The following is a 16,606-nucleotide window of genomic DNA, read 5'->3' as shown; positions in this document are numbered from 1 at the left end:
GACAAAAATTATTAAAGTCAAAATTATACATTTAAAAGTTAAAAATATGAAACAAGAGTCCAAACAATAGATTGAAGTCAAATTGTGCAATGCAAAATTAAAAACATGAACTGAAAACAAAAATGAATTTCTCTTCCCACATTGTTTTTATCTTTTTATTTTTATTCTTTATTTTTTTTCACATTTTTATGACTAAAGGACATTTGATGTCATCAAGGTTAAGTTTATATCTTTCTACTGGATGAACTGTGCAGACCTCATGTTTAAGGGCCATTATAATAAGAATATGATCTGAACTTGTGGGCCGGGTGTAACTGTACCACGAGCCAGATTTGGCCCCCAGGCCTTGAGTTTGACACCCCTGCATGCTGCAGTAATCTGCTGAACATACATTGAGAACTATCCCTACACTTTCCAAAATTTTGGGATTTTTCCCATGGTGTAGCTAGTTTACCTGGCATGGAGGCAATCAATATCAAAATTTACTCAGCCCTGCAGAGCTCCTAGTGAGTAGCATTGTCTATCCAGATGAAGGGAGACTGGAGACTTCAGGAGTCTTGTTCTGAGTTGAGGGGCTATAGCTTCCCTTTTTTAACAGCTTTTCTCCCTAATTTTTTCACAAACATGCTTTAAATGGAAACACTGATGTACTATAAACTAATTAAACCACTTTTCTACTCTGTTTTTGTCACTTAAAAAGATAAACTGGTGCAAAATGCTGAGACGAGACCAATGATCTCATCTCTTGAAAGAGACAGATTTCCCTTCACAACGAGTGAGACTGGATGGACATCAGCTGTGGTAACAGGGGCTTGATCAGACAAACTGAACCAAACTGGAACCAGAGAGAGAGAGAGAAGTCCACTGGAACATGATCCAGTACTCAGTGAAAGAGATGTGATGTTTCATGACAAAACCAAATCTTCTTATGCCTTTGTTTCTGTTCCTGCTTGGTGCCTGTATTGTCCTGGACTCATAGTTTAGATTATGATAATCATCAATGAGCATTACCTGATGTGATTACAGAATATGAGTAAAATATATCCAAACAAGAGTGTTGTTATCTAAGCATCTTTCATCGACCTGAACTCCACCACAGGTACAACGGGATTCCTGGAAAATACCACAAAGTCAGCAAACTCAAATCAGTGACCTTCACTCCAGCGAAACTCAAAGATGTGGGTGTTTCCACAGGCAGTTGAGCCACATTTCTCTCCGTTGAGCACTGTGTCATTTAATAATGGAGTATAAAAGGAATGGGGGCTCACAGCCATTTCATACATACAGAATGTGAACATGGAGTGGCTGAAATGAAATGTAACCCCAGTGATGGGCTGGATTTAGTGTCGTGCCTGGGATGAAATCCTGAGTGGCTCTATTTCACACGGCTGTGGAGGTTGCATTATTCACAGAGCCGTCATGAACAGAAAGAGGCAACACTTCAGGTCACGCTTCTCTCTATATGGCATTTAATATATTTTACGTCATTATGAGACGTGCATTATTCAGAAGCTTTAATGCAGCAGTACACACCGTCATGCTGACATACTTAAACTGCAATTATCTAGGTTCTTTGCTGGTTTTCATTATGCAGGATTCTTAACTGGTGCCGTGCCCGAGGCAAGGGTAAAGTGGAATATAAAGTGTTAAATAAAGAATAACCTTCACTGGCTGTTTGCCATTGAAGTGTTCTTTTCATCATAACTCGGCCTGCTTTCAAATGCACCCAAAAGAGTTCCTTGTTCTCTACTTTCACCCTCAAAACAGAAGGAAATCAGTAGAATTATGTGAAATTTATGTGTATTTTCTATTAAATAAACAACAGACATTCAATGCAACCTTAAAGCAACAGCTTTATGGCATGCTAAAGGCATGAGGACTAAACTGAAGAAGAAGCTACCATGGCAACCACTCGGGTCATGACCTGAGCGAAGATTGTTTTTGTTTTAACCGGCAAAAAGTCCATCCTGCAGCCATGGATGATTTAAAATCACTTTTTACAATGCCAGCAACTTCACTCTTCATATCTGCACATCTACTACAGCTCAGAGGATTGAATGGGCTCATTCTGCACAGATACAGCGGTTTTAGAGGTGACAGAAGACTTTTATTGCCTTTGCACATCCTCTCACTGACTCCAACTTGTGTTCATCTGTATGGTGAGTCACAACAGACCGTTTATTGACTGGATTCTGAAGATTTCCGCCCTTTATTGAGGAACAAACTGCTGCACTGTGGAAAGAAGTTTAGTTTTTACAATGACATCAAAAAGCTGATACGGCGTTGTGTCCCATATCCAAGCGCAGTTGCATTCACATCGCCCTGAGACCACCTCCCCAAGTGGGCCAGGGCCCTGTGCCCGGGCACGGTTTGTTTGCATTCACACTACCAAAATGAACCGGACTTTGGGCTCAAGTTCACTCAGATCTGGGACCAGGCCCCCAGTGTGAAAGCAAACTTAAATCCATTTTTCCTCTCATTAATCTACACTCAGTACCCCACGATGAAAAAATGAAAACTAGATATTAGAAATTTCTGCAAATGTATTAAAAATAAAAAACTGAAACGTCATATTGACAATGTGATGTCCTCACTGGGAGAAGGCTTCCACCTAGCCAGTCTGACATAAGCTCAGACTGGGCAATATCTGGCAATGAGTCTTTCACATCCCTGTGAAGGAATTTTGATCCACTCTTCTTTGCGGAGTTGTTTTCATTTGGCCTTGCTACAGCATCTCAGTCAGATTTAAATCCAGACTTTGACTAGGCCACTCCAAAACCTTCCTTTTCGTCTTTTTTTAAGCCCTTCAGAGGTGGACTTGGTGTGTTTCAGATCATTGTCCTGCTCCATAACCCAAGTGTACTTGAGCTTGTGGTCATAAACTGATGGTGGGACATTCTCCTTCAGGATTTTTTGGGAAGAGTTCAACTTTTGTCTCATTAGTCCGCAGAGTAGGCCTATTTTCACAAAAGTCTTGGGAACCATCAAGATGTTTTTTTGGCAAATGTGAAACAAGCCTTCAGGTTCTTATTTGTCAGCAGTGGTTTTGGCCTCCGAACTCCCCAATGGATGCTATTGTTGACAAGTCATATGAACACTGACCTTAACTGAGTCAAGTGAGGCCTGCAAGTCTTTAAATGTTGTTCTCGGTTACTTTTGTGGCCTGGATGAGTCGTTGATGCACTTTCGGAGTCATTTTGGTAGGCTGACCACTCCTGGGAAGGTTCACCACTGTTCCAAGTTTTCCCTATTTGTGGATAATGGCTCTCAACACATTATAAATACCTTTGTAACCCTTTCAGACAGATAGATGTCAATGATTTTGATTTTGTTCTTGAATTTCTTTAGATGGGGTCATGAATGTGTTGCTTTTTGAGATCTTTCAGTCTAACTTACTTTGTCAGACCGGTTCTGTTTGAGGGATTTCTTGATTCAACAGGTCTGGCAGTAATCAGGCCTAGATGTGGCTAGGGAAATCAAAGTTATCTTTCAAGAAAAATGTGGATAATCAGTAAATTCATGATTCAACAAAAAGGCCACTCCTGGGAAGGTTCACTACCCTTCCAAGTTTTCTCCATTTGTGGATAATGGTTCTCACGATGGTTCGCTGGAGTCGCAAAGCATAAGAAATGGCTAGTAACCCAGACTGATAGATGTCAACGACTTTGTTTCTCATTTGTTTAGATTTCTTTAGATGACAGCATGATGTGGTGCTTGATGAAATAGTCATAAATCCCTCTCTATCATGGAGCCAAAGCCTCTGACCTCAAACACAACGGTCAACCTTCCTGCATAAAGTTTTATACTGAAGCTCCAGGCTGAGACATGACCTACCTTCAGCAACAGCAGGACCACAGGCAATAACAGAAGCTGCACATTTAGTGTGGGGTTGTGTGTGCAGGAGGGTGGGGGGTGTACGGGTGTGTGTGAAAAAAGGGAGCGCCTCAGGCGTTCATTCAACCGTTAGTCTAACGCTGCAGCACTTATAGAGCAGACTTCTATAATGTCTCTCCCACACCTGCTCACATACAGACCCATACATTCTCACACCGAGCCACTTTCCTAGACTTTCTATCGCTCTGTCTGTCTCCCTCCTACCCTTTCACCAGGTTTCCCACTGGAACACACATGAAAATGCCCCACAGGTCAGAAAGCGCTTCATAATTCAGTTCTTTGTCTCCTCAGCTCAGCTCCAGTGTTGATAAATAGGCACTGCCCTGCACCGCCTGACACCTGCATCATATATAAGACACACAGAAACAGACAAGTGCAGGTACACACGGCCAAAGGGAGTCTTTAACAGTTGACTGCTCCTCCTGGGAAGAAAGGCATTACATAAGTGGATTTGCATCAAAAAAGGTGATGAAAGCGGCAGAAAAATGCCATAAAGCTTTGGTTTGACTTTCATTCATGTCTAATTATGTTATGGAACACCATAAACTAATTATTTAAGAATATTAGACTAAAGGAGAGATAAGACTGAATTGTGATTTTTTTTTTTTTTTTTAACACAGGCTGTGTTTAAATCTATCAGTATGTGCTTGACCAAAATCTATGCAGTACCAGGACCTGAAATAGGAGGGGAGTGATTTATTAAATTGTTAAATTCAAAAATTCAGTAAAAGAAGAAATAAGGTCATTGGTTTGGACAAACTGATAAAGTACCCTCCAAGGGGCCCTTTCAGTGGACAAAATTTGATAAAGTGCCACTTAGGGCACGTTCACACCAGAGCTGTTTGGTTCACTTTAAATGAACTCTGGTCCATTTTCCCAGATAGTTCGGTTCGTTTGGAGTGGTGTGAAAGCTCACACGAACTCTGGAGTGGACCAAACAAGCACACTCTGGTCTGCTTGAAAACAGGGGGTCTCGGTCCATTTAGGGGGGCATGAAGCTTTGTCTGCTCAGAGGCAACCAAAATTAGATTTGCAAATGTTGACTAAAACCATGATGAAGCACTTATTAAGTAATCTATACAAAGGTCTTTTTTACAAGGAAAGCATGCATAGGCCTTTTTAAAGGTTTTATCAGTGAAACAATTAAAATCTATGTTGATTTTTGGCAGCAGTTTGTCACATTGGTCCAGGGGGTCTCTGCTGTACTTAGGTACATGTAGGGGGGGCTTTGAGGACAAATGGTTGGGAAACACTGGTCTAAAACATTTTGGTATGCTGAAGAATTAAGACTGGCCTTCACTTGAGATAAGGGGCCTCACCCCGTCACTTCACAGAACACGTTTCAACTGCTCCACAGTCCAGTGTTCCTGTGCTTTACACCACTCCATCCGATGCTTGGCGTTGGACTTGGTGATGTGAGGCTTTCATTCCATGAAGCGCCCAGCACACAATTTTTGTGCTTACATAAATGCCAGTGGAAGTTCAGAACCATTCAGCTATGGAATCAGCAGAGCAGGGAGACTTTTACGCACCATGGCAGTCGTAGACCCCGCTCTGTGATTTTATGTGGTCTTCCTCTTCATGGCTGAGCTGCTGTTGTTCCTAAATGCTTCCACATTCTAATGATATCACTTACAGTTGACTGTGGAATATCCAGCAGGGATGAAATGTGTTTAACTATAAATTTATGACCTTTTGTGCTCTGGTGCCCACTGCATACAACGGGTCGCCTTTTCTTACTTCGGTCCCTGCCCCCCTAACACCTAACACCCTGAGTCTGCCACTGTGTACTGCTGTCTGTGTTTGACAGTAGTATGTTGCAGCCCTCTACCCTCATGGCTGGATGTTTTCCTCCATGTTTGTGTTTTTCTTTGTAGCAGAGTGGATGAGTCTGTCCAGTGTTGGCAGTAATCTCAGAGTTTGAGAGGGTGACCTAGTTCACAGCTCCCACATTCCTCAGCTTCATTATCATTCCATTGATAACGTCTTCTTCTCCCCTTGTCTCTGTGCGGCCCAGAATGCTCCCTCTTTCTCTTTTTTCTCACTTCTTTTACAAGCCGCTCTCTCGTCTCTCATCCATCACGATGTGTACTCGATTAACTTAAAGGAATGGCAGCTCAGGCTCTCCATTATCTTAAGGGTGGCACAGTTAAAATTCTCCTTTTGCTGCTTTTGTGTCTGAACAGCCACTTCAGAGCCACTTTTCTATCACTCAGCGGCTCTGTTTCAGAGAAGGTAAAAGCTCAGATCACAGTGAAGAGTGAAATTACTGATGAGGACAAATTCAATTATCATAACTACTCTGAAAAAAGTTTCTCCTCAGCTAATCTCCTCCTCTTCTGCCCATAATTATGGGAATTAAAGGGGCATTTCACAAGTGCAACATCGTGGCTCAGAATCAGAAGTCTGCTGTTGTTATTGGAAAACTAAACAACTGGATTTGGTTCTATTTTGAAGAAGAGCGTGTACACTATATCACTGCAGCTTCACTCAGCACATCAAAACAAATCAGACATATTTGGATGTCATAGGGCTGTTTTTGGCGGGTTGCATACCTGGAAAAAAAAATGGCAAAATGTCAATGATGTATGCAGACGCCCCTAACCCTTTCCCCTTAGCCCTACCCCTTCAACCAACCCCTTTCGATTAACAGTGTGTCATCAGAGGTGACAATAAAGCTTCGACCATCGTGTTCATACTATGGATCTCCATGTTGATCTCCATATATTTATGCCATTAATAGCCGTTGTTTACACCTGTACATTCCAAAAATACAATAAACTCCCATCCCTAGTGGATATATGAGAAAACACAGCTGTTGTGTCTTCTATAATCATTATGCCAAAAATATTTTTACATTTATCCACCTCCTTCGTAGTCTGTCATGCCATTTCACAATAAAACACAGTGCACTGAGGGAAATTCATTATACCCCTTGGTTTCAAGTGTGGAAAATCTTCATTTCAAGGGTTATGAAGCCCTTAGCCCTAGCCCTTGATTCAAAAGAGAATTGGGACACCCCTTCACCTGATGTAAATGTGCAAAACCAGGGGGAAGGGCTAAGATAAGGGCTAAGAGGGAGAAACGGAATTGACCCTTAACATCTGGGAAGTGTGTAGACCGGTTGCTGGAGTTTTAGGAGAGTGCCAAGGTTGACATAGGAAAGTGCTAAAGCAGCATACAGTGCAAGAACCTAATGGTCACTCTAACTGAGCTCCAGAGATCCTGTGTGGAGATGGGACAAAGTTCCAGAAGGACAACCATCGCTGCAGACCTCCACTGGTCTGGGCTTTATGGCGGAGTGCAGGGGTGTCAAACTCAGTCACAGCAGGGGCCGGGTTCTGGATTCAGGTCTAACCTGAGGGCTTAACAGGGTCACCTTCTTAACCATAAACTGTCAAGCCTGCTTCACCGGTAATAAAATATGCAAAAAAAAAAACTTAGCACTGATGATAAACGACTTTGACATTTAAAAAGTTGAATAGATAAGTTTAAAGGATCACAATCTGAGAAAAGTATTCATTAGTTCAAAAAGGTAGAAAAATGAAACTGAAAATAATGTCTTTTAAAGGCAAATATATTAGAAATAAGTAAAAATCATGAGTTTAAAAGGTCAAAATATGAAGCAAAATTTTGCAAAGGAAAAGAAGCTGAACTAAATTTCAAGGTTTTTTGCAAAGGGTCTGAATACTTTTGTCAATGTGATGTTTCAGTTGAAATGATGGGTCTGATGTTGAATTTGCAGTTCTTACTTTCAAAGTGGAAAAGGTATAAAGATGGTGGCATCCATATTCATCACCTGCTCTGTGTTTTCACATGGTGAATGTCTGCTTGTGTCGGGACAACAAAGCAGCCGTATCAGATATGGGCTTAACTGCACTGATTCTGCTGTCGTTTGGGCACCTCTTGTCCAAAGTCTCAAGTCTGCCTTTAGAGTTACTTAAACTCAGCCTCCCTTGTTATCTAACTCTCATCAGACATTGATGTTTTTTTGAATAGTCATGGAAGTTCATGTAGAAGGAGTTAAACTTTGATGGCTGTTTTATCTGGCCTATTAAAATGTGATTTTGACATTTTTGTGTGTCAGTCACTCTATTCTAATCTCCTGTAGTTACTGTTTGGGTTTTTATCTTAACGTCTTTTATCAGGATTTGTCAGGTTGTTGTATTTTATTAGACTCAGTCTAACATTAAAGTGAAGATGCGTCCCTTTCCGTTCTTTAGTCTCTGACCTGTCTGTCCTCATGCACACATTTAAACTCTTGTATTAACGTAGAGCTGTGTCCTTTGTGATGACTTTGGCTGTAGTTGTGATGCAGAGAAGCAGAAGTGGAGATCAAACACAATGTTCTGATAGAAAAAACAGGATTGTTCCAATAATGCAAAAGATTGCAGCTGAAGAAGAAAATTGAGAAGGAGAGAATATACACAGAGGAAAGACTGACGCAGGAAAGAGAAAAGGGAAAGGGAGAGCGATGTAGCAATTTCAATTTCCAACCTGAAAATCAAAGGGTACAAGGGAGAGAGAGAATAAAGACCGAGACGGGGGAAAGAAAAATATGTGGGGAGAGAAAACAGACGAAGAAGACGAGCAGACATGATGAGAGAGAGCAGACGAGGTGATGGAGAAGAAGAGGAAATAAGGAAATGTCACAGTGGAGGATGCAGGAAAAAGAAGGAAAGATGGAAACGGAAAGAATTAAGCGGAGAGACATTTATCCAGAGGTGTGAGCTGAGAGGGAACAAAGAAAGAGAATTTCAAAACCTCACAGTCCTAGTTCTGACATCGATAAAAAGATGATGGATGAGACGTGACCTCAAACAGCCAAACCAATATCTTTTATTTGTTTCACTTTAGCCTGTGTGCATGACACAGTTTGACATTTAATTTCTGGATCTAGAAGTTGATTTCTAAAATGTTGCTCCTTTAAAGAATATAATTGTGATTAAATTAAATTAAAAAATTTTCTGCAGTGATTAATGCATTGATCAAACCAGTGTTACTCCGCGCATGGCTCTAGAGCCACATGTGGCTCTTTTATGTCTAAATATGAAATATTATTTCTCCAGAAAATCTTAAAAAATGGAAACTTTGACCTCAGAAATTATCCATTTCAAGTCACATTAATCAGTCTGTTTTCCACTCTTATACAGTTGGCTTTACTTGTCAGCCTTTATTTTTTGTCTGTATATTTTCATTGCCCTCATCACAATTTTTTGTCATTTAATCCATTTTTACTGTTTTAAGGCTACTTTTGTCATTTCTTTTTGACACTTTATGCCCATTCTTGGCACTATTATCCAGTTTTGCCCCATTTCCCCCAGTTTTTGATTCTTTTATCCTGCTTTCTGATATTTTAGCCACTTTTCACCCATTTAAGCTACCTTTTACCATTAAATACCACTTTTTCCCCCAGATTTTGCCACTCTTTGCTGTTGCTCAAAATATTTAAATACTTGGAAAAGATGCAGTATAAAAACATATTTTAAGCTTCTTTGACATTCATCTTTATCCAGAAAGGCTTTCTGTTTCAGTCAAGTTTGCCAATCCCACTAACCTTGTAGAATTTTCTCTTGCAGCATTCATTCTTGGCTCCTATTGTAGTTAAAGTGTTAAAGCAGATCCCTGACACAGCTGAGATTCCTAAAGCCGGCGAGAGTGAAAGCTGCTGGTATTTTCTCATAGTTCAGATAAAAACAGATGAAATAACCCATCTAGCATGGCAATAAAGTGGAAAAATAGTTCTGTAAAAGAACTTTTCCAAAGTTGTATTACTCTAAATAGTATTGCATGTACAAGAAAATACTCAGGCATTTTGTTGTGACAGAAAAAAATTCAATATGCGCCTCCACAAATTCATTTCCTTCTTTTTGTCTGGTTCAAAACACATCTAACCACTTTTATTGTCAGCCTTGTCTCCCCTTTCCCTGAGAATCTGTCAGAGTTTCAGTGAAATCTCAAATTGCGGCTGTCTGGCCCTGTGTTGAAGCTCTGTCATCGTCTGTAATCACTGTATCATTACCGGATGACATTCAAGAAAATGTTGGCATAAAGTGTGAATAATTAGACGAGTGTTTCCTCGAGCTTGCATGACCCTGCTGTGTTTAATCATGGGGTTAAGTGTATGCACCTACAAGACTTTTGACATCCAAAAAAGCACCAGAATACGTGGAAATGTGTCTCACTGTCTAAAAAAAACAACAGTTTTGCCTCTACCCAAACAGCTTCATTAACTGGTCATCATTATCCAGCATTTAAAGAAGAAATATGAGAGATTTGTTGTTCCTTCTAAGCTCCTGTTCTTATTTTGACATGTAGATAAAACTGCACACTTACAATCCAATGAAGTGTTGACTCATGCAAACAAAGGTATTTCTTCATTACCAGACAGAGAGCAGAAAACCAGGTGATGGAGAGCATGGAGAGGACTGGGAGGAGGACTACTATCACCGATAGGCAATCTGTTGTTATCACTTCTAAGCAGAGGAGGAACAAATAAAATGTCTCTCTAACAGACCAATTGGAGACGACTTCCTGATTATATCACAGCAGTTGTATTCACACCGTGGTCACAGAAAAACAGCAAAAGCAAGTGGAGTGAGACGAGGTTTGCTGTTATCAGTATCAAATCCAAAAGATACCATTAACGTCCCATCCTGGGTGCCCTCTAAGTGAGCAAAATTTGAAAAGTGCCCTCTTTGATGGCCTTTAAATGGGGCAGTTCTGACAATGTGACCTCTAAGGTCCCTTTAAGTGGATAAAATTTGACAAAGTGGCCTCTTTGGTGCCGTCTAACTAGGCAAAATTCAACTAGGTGCCCTGTTTGGTGTGTCTTAGTGGGTAAAATTAGACCAAGTGAAGTCTAGGATGCACTCTAAAGCAATGGTTCTCAAATGATGGGTCGGGACCCAAAAATGGGTCGCAGTCACGGAGCAGTTTTCAGTTTTCGTGATTAGGTGTCAGAAAAAAAAGGTGGCAAAAGTCCTGAAGTTTAGATAAATTTAAATTTCCGATCAACATTTCAACTAATTTATCTCCTCTTCTTGCAATAAATGCCTACTTTTCCCATGACAATGAAGTAATTTCACAAGTTCTCTGGAAAATTGGCAACAATTAACACATAATGATGGTGAAAGAGGATATAAAATTTGTCAGTTTTGTCCCTTTTCTTTAGTATATCAGGGGATTTGATCCAATCATGTGCCAAACTGCAACATATCCAATTACCAAACATGCATTATTGAGCATTTTTTGGAAACTTGGGTCACGATCGGTCATAAGACAGACTGGTGGGTCCTGAGGCCGGACCAGTTGAGAACCACTTCTCTAAAGGTCATTGTACACTGAGGCTGTGGTTTCTAGATGTGTTCTTCGGGTCAATAATCCATTAAAAATGTCAGACACTCTGACCTTGCACACTGAGTCTGATGCATTTTATTTGTTTTAGCCATGAATATTAGTAGAATGACTTTTTTTCTTTAACATTATGGTTAAAAACTGTGAGAATTGTATAATATACAGGTACATCTAAAAATTAGAATATCATGCAAAAGTTTTTTTTTCCTGTGGTTTACATCAGAAGGTTAAATTTCAACATGTTCCTGATTAATTTTATACAAAGTCAAACATTCCAAGACTTTTCACTTTAATCTTGATGAATATGGCTTACATCTCATGAAAATCAAAATCTGCTATCTCTGATTATTAGAATATTTGAGGAAAGTGTGATTAGTAAAAGTTTCCTGAGGCTTCACTTACGGATGCACGATACTGGATTGTTGCCGAAATCCGATTTGCCGATATTTACAAAATAATTTAAGCTGATTCTGATTTCAATACTGATATTAAAATTTCAGCCAGAAAACTTCAGTCTTTAAAACACAATTTAAAGTTTGAGAACGAATACACTGACAAATTTAAGTCCTTAAAACTGACTTTAAAATGTTAGGGATGATAACGAATAAAGAAAAAGTCTAAAGCTGGTGAAGGTCTGTTGATCCAATCTATAAACGGACTTATTTGTTCATATGGCTAATATTTACTGCTGATACAGGCTGATTTTAGTAGTCAAAATATCAGCTGTAACTATGGGCAGAAATTTTCATATCTACAGATACTAAAATCAAGCTGATAATATCGTGCATCCCTATCCTCATTCTCTCACTCTGGGTCAGTACACACACCACAATCATGGGGAAGACTGCTGACTTGATAAATGTCCTGAGGACGATCACTGACATCCTCCACACAGAGGTCACTGCTGAATGGTCAGGCTGTTCTCAGCATATTCCTGGAAAGTTAACCAACGTAAAAATCTAGAAGTTTCAGTTTCTGTGTAGTTTTTTTCCTTTTGTCTTGATAGTCCTAACTATTTTTTTTTAATTCAAGCACCATGACTGCAGCACACATGTTCTTAAAGCCCAGGAAAGAGGATGTTTAGAGCTTGACTGTGACCACAGGGTTGATGTTTTACAAGCTTTTTATGACAATAAATCCAGGCGAGACAAAATGGTTAAAATAACAGCCTAGGGCTTGAAGGGTTAACTGGGATGTTTAACTGTTTTATTCGAAATGCTCCACCCCCACCCCTTAAACATCCTGATTCTGCCACTGCTTCCTGTAGTTGTAAGGGAGAAAATAAAGCTGACATACCACACAGAGGAGACTGAGTTTATCTTTTACAAATACTCAACCAAACAGGACAAACCTGGATCAACTTTCTTTGTCTCTGTGTTTCAGGATGATCCCAGCCAACCACAAGTACTTCCTGCTGAGCGACCTGGCGTCATCGCGGGACTACGAGCTGTGTGTTTTGGCTGTCTACGATGACGGCATCACCGCCCTGACCGGCACTAAGCTGGTGGGCTGCGTGTCCTTCAGCACAGAGTCGGAATATGGACGCTGTCACTCCATACGAGACCAGGTGAGTGTCTCAGAGGGCAAAGGTATACCTTTAGCTTTTAGTCCAAGGTTCTACACTCTGGATAGAAGTCAACTAATTTTATAGCTTTGCAAGTTTTTTTTTTTTTTAGTTTCTGTCCTTCCTAAACACTGTGAATGTGAAGTATATCTCACGACACAGACATGTGAATCGTGTAACCCCCAATTTCCACATACTCAGTCAGCACAGCGATCTAAACATGAGGTGCTCTCTGAGCAAGTTGCTCCCTCTCTAGTCAGTTTCACATAGAGCAGGATGATGCAAACAGCAGGAAAAATGTGCAAAGCATCCACTTAAGCTCAAAACACAACCCAATACACCAACTCCTGATAGTAAATCATCACTTTATCAACATTACACCCGATCTTATGGTACAGACTACAGGTTAGCAGTCAGTCAGTGGGTCACACAGCTACTACAGCACCACTGACGAAGGAAAGTCAACTTTGAGGTGGAAAACCACAAAACTTTACATGAAACCACACATCCTTTATAGAAAACATAAACCTTTTAACTCCCCAATGTACTCGCCCATGACAGAAGTTAAAAAAATCACAGAATAATATTGAAGTAATAGCAAATCAACCCCAGAAAAGCAAAACCAATGTGCACCAGATTGCAGTGCAGGTAGAGTCTGTGGAAATCCAGGGTAAGGTTACAACTCAACCTCATGTGGATGGTTTATTTACTCTGGGGTTGGCAGGAAAATCTCTAGGCCAAGTTGGGGTGAAAGTTTATCCTGTTTTCATTCACACATTCAGCTCACCCAGGAAGTTTTCAGCAGTATTGTGCAAGCATGAAAAGCACCATCTAATGGACTTTATCTAAGCTGAAAGGGGGGGCTGTAAGCCAAGCTGTGCTGGCTTTAACTCATCTCCAATTTAAATCCTTCTTTAGATAAATAATACTGTCAAAAACAGTCAGCAGGAAATGTTTAAGAACTAGCACTTAATGAAAACTCTGAGAAATAAGCCTCTTAAACATAATGTAAGTGTGGGCTGATGGAGGTGTTTAATGTGCTGCTAACTTACAGGACTTCATTGTTGGATACAGCAACAGCTCTCAGTCATAAAATACAGCTGTCTTCTTCACTTCAACTGTTTGAATAGACATTCTGAGCCTGTTTCTAACTTCTCTTCAGCGTTGACTTCAAAATTTAGTGGGATGGTTTTTGTGGGTCATTAATAATTTATCTAGTCATTCTTATAGAATGAGGTGGTAATTACCTAGCAATAAGTTGGTATTTTACAGAATACTAACTCAGAACCATGGTAGTATTCAGGAAGTAGTTACTTAGTATTAATGTATTTGTTATCAAGAAATTCCTCATAATATTGTGGCAATTCTATGGTAAATAGGTGGTATTTTATCCTAAGCCTATACAACTTTGGTGTCATTGATCATCATGGAGAGGTCGATGGGAGATGAGATTTCCTAACTCCAACCTTCTAACCCCTACCCTAACCCTGACCCTTGTGAAATTGTGAGAATATTCTGGTAGTTAGGTGGTATTTTACCAAGTTAATTCCTAGAAATAAGATGATGGTTTTCTATTTAAGTTGCTTGATAATTCCCAGGTAATTCCTTTATTTTTGCCCACTAAATTAACCCCTTAAAGTTCGTTGTATCATATTTGATACATACTTTTATGATAACTCTATCTAATCAATATGATCATAAATGACTCAAAAAAAACTTCTGAATACAATCTGATAAATGATAAAAATGCCCTCAAGTGGATTATGAGTTACCAAAAACACTTAATGTATCAAATGAAATGTTAAATTTTATGGAAATTTGGATTTTTTGGAGTTCAGCAGAAAGTGAAGAAAACATTTCAGTTCCAAAAAATTAGAATTTTCTAACTATAATTGGTGTTTTCAGGCTTTAATGGGTTAAAGTGAGTCCTTCCTGAGTAACTTCCAGTAATTTCCATGGTTAGGATTAGGGTAAAAGCAAACCACACTCATAAGAGCGCTGCCGAGGGCTTGGGCTCTTGGGGACTGTATTAAACAATACTTAAATCTCTCCTTCTACTCCAGTCACCCAGGGTCTCTGAAAAAACAACCTGAGGACTGTAAATGTATGATTTTAAAATAAATAAATAATAATGGTTTAATAATTAGATGATGTCAAATAAAAGATGATCTTATCAGAAGAGCCTTGAATTGAATAGAAAAACTACAAACATAAAAACGGAAACTGAGCAAATTTCAAGTGTTTTTACAAAGGGTCTGAATACGTATGCTAATGTGATATTACCATATTTTACTTCTAATTAATTTACAAAATGTTTAATATTCTGTTTTCTCTTTGTCATGATGGGATACTGAGTGTAGATTAATGAGAATGATTTTTTCTAACTGTAGCATCAGGCTGCAACACAAGAAAAACAAAAGAAGCTAAGGGGGTCTTAAAGCTTCTGAATGTGCTGTGATTTACCTTTTGGCAAAGCTGCCCATAAGGGAGGGATAAGGAGGAGGGCTTTCTGGGGCGCAGTCTAATAGAGGGCCCATGGAGGTCAGCAAGGTCATGGTCTATTGATAAGTAAAGCTACAATTACCGTATTTTATATTTAACCTGAAAAATAACCACTTTTATCAAAGTAACTAAAAAATCTGTTTTATCTATCTATTTGTTTATGCTGTAGTACAGTACAGCATTTTTCAAAATGAAATCTGCTTTTAATAAAACAGAAGGACCTTTTTGTAATGTTAACAATGTAGCTGGGCAGATTAAACTAAATCATCTTGAGCGTGATGTCAGCTAAGCACGATGTGCCCCAAAAGCCACAAGGAACAGAAATAAATCTAAAGGAGAATTAATTTAATAATTGTGAAAGGAGGCAAAAAGATGGCGAAAATGGTTAAAAAGTGGCAGCTGGATTAAGATTAGCTAAAAAGGCAAAAAAAAAAAAAAAAATGGTTAAAACAGAAAAATTGAATAACAGCAAGAAAAATGGGCGAAGAAAGGTAAAAATGGGCAGAAAATGTTGAAAAGCTGTTGAAAAGTGGCCAAAAAAAGTGGCAAATATGGGCAGAAAAAAATGGTGAAAATCATTTTAAAAGTGGCTAAAAAATAGGCAAAAAAATGGGCAGGAACAAAATGGTGAGAAAAGTTAAAAGTGATCCAAAAATTGCAAAGATGGACAGAAACATTGATTAAAGGGGGTCTTAAAGTCAAATAAGTGAGTTGAAAACCAGAACTCTGTAATGGCTTGACACAATTGTAAGCTCCAAAATGAAGTAACTGTTGGTTGCTTGCACCAGTGCCACTGATCCAACACACATTTGAAGTGATGTTATTGGTAGGGGGTCATGGTCAGGGGTAACCTGACACACCAGATGGATTTGTTTCACACATCCATCTGGAAAACCATTTATAGTTTGGAAAAGGGCAGAGACTTAAAAAAAAAAAAAAAACTGACTGGATGAACATTCTGTCTATCACTTTTACACGACTTTTGTCGTTTTTGAAATGAAAACAACTCACTGCTGTTCTTTGTTCTTCTTTTAATGAAGAAATGTCATCAAGTTCTGATAAAACTGGCGCTTTAGCAGCAACTAATCTCTTCCGCCATAATTGCACCGGTCTCTTGTTGCTGCTTGCATACGTCATGACTCTGCCGCGCCCAAAAGTACTGCCCCTCATCGCTGATTGGTCCTGTCACTTTCTAACCGGGCCCAAACGGTTCAGATGGGAGCTTTGCAAGATGAATTCGCCAGTGAGAGACACAGAAACGGGCGTATCCATCTGCTATGCAAGGTTAGG

General features: G+C 39.5%; 1 protein-coding gene across 1 annotated transcript in view; it reads left to right on the top strand.

Moving 5' to 3' along the window:
- The window catches only part of si:cabz01090165.1 (uncharacterized protein LOC100333421 homolog), a 302,244-nt gene that overhangs the window by 254,491 nt on the left and 31,147 nt on the right, over positions 1-16,606 (top strand). Inside the window, exon 10 of the mRNA XM_041809037.1 lies at positions 12,634-12,817. Coding sequence (XP_041664971.1) covers positions 12,634-12,817 — 184 coding nt within the window. The remainder of the gene's footprint in view (positions 1-12,633; positions 12,818-16,606) is intronic.

This window comes from Cheilinus undulatus, linkage group 2 (genome assembly GCF_018320785.1).
Source record: "Cheilinus undulatus linkage group 2, ASM1832078v1, whole genome shotgun sequence".
NCBI lineage: Eukaryota > Metazoa > Chordata > Actinopteri > Labriformes > Labridae > Cheilinus > Cheilinus undulatus.
The sequence above is the reverse complement of the archived record's forward strand: the minus strand, read 5'-3'. Positions and strand labels throughout refer to the sequence as shown.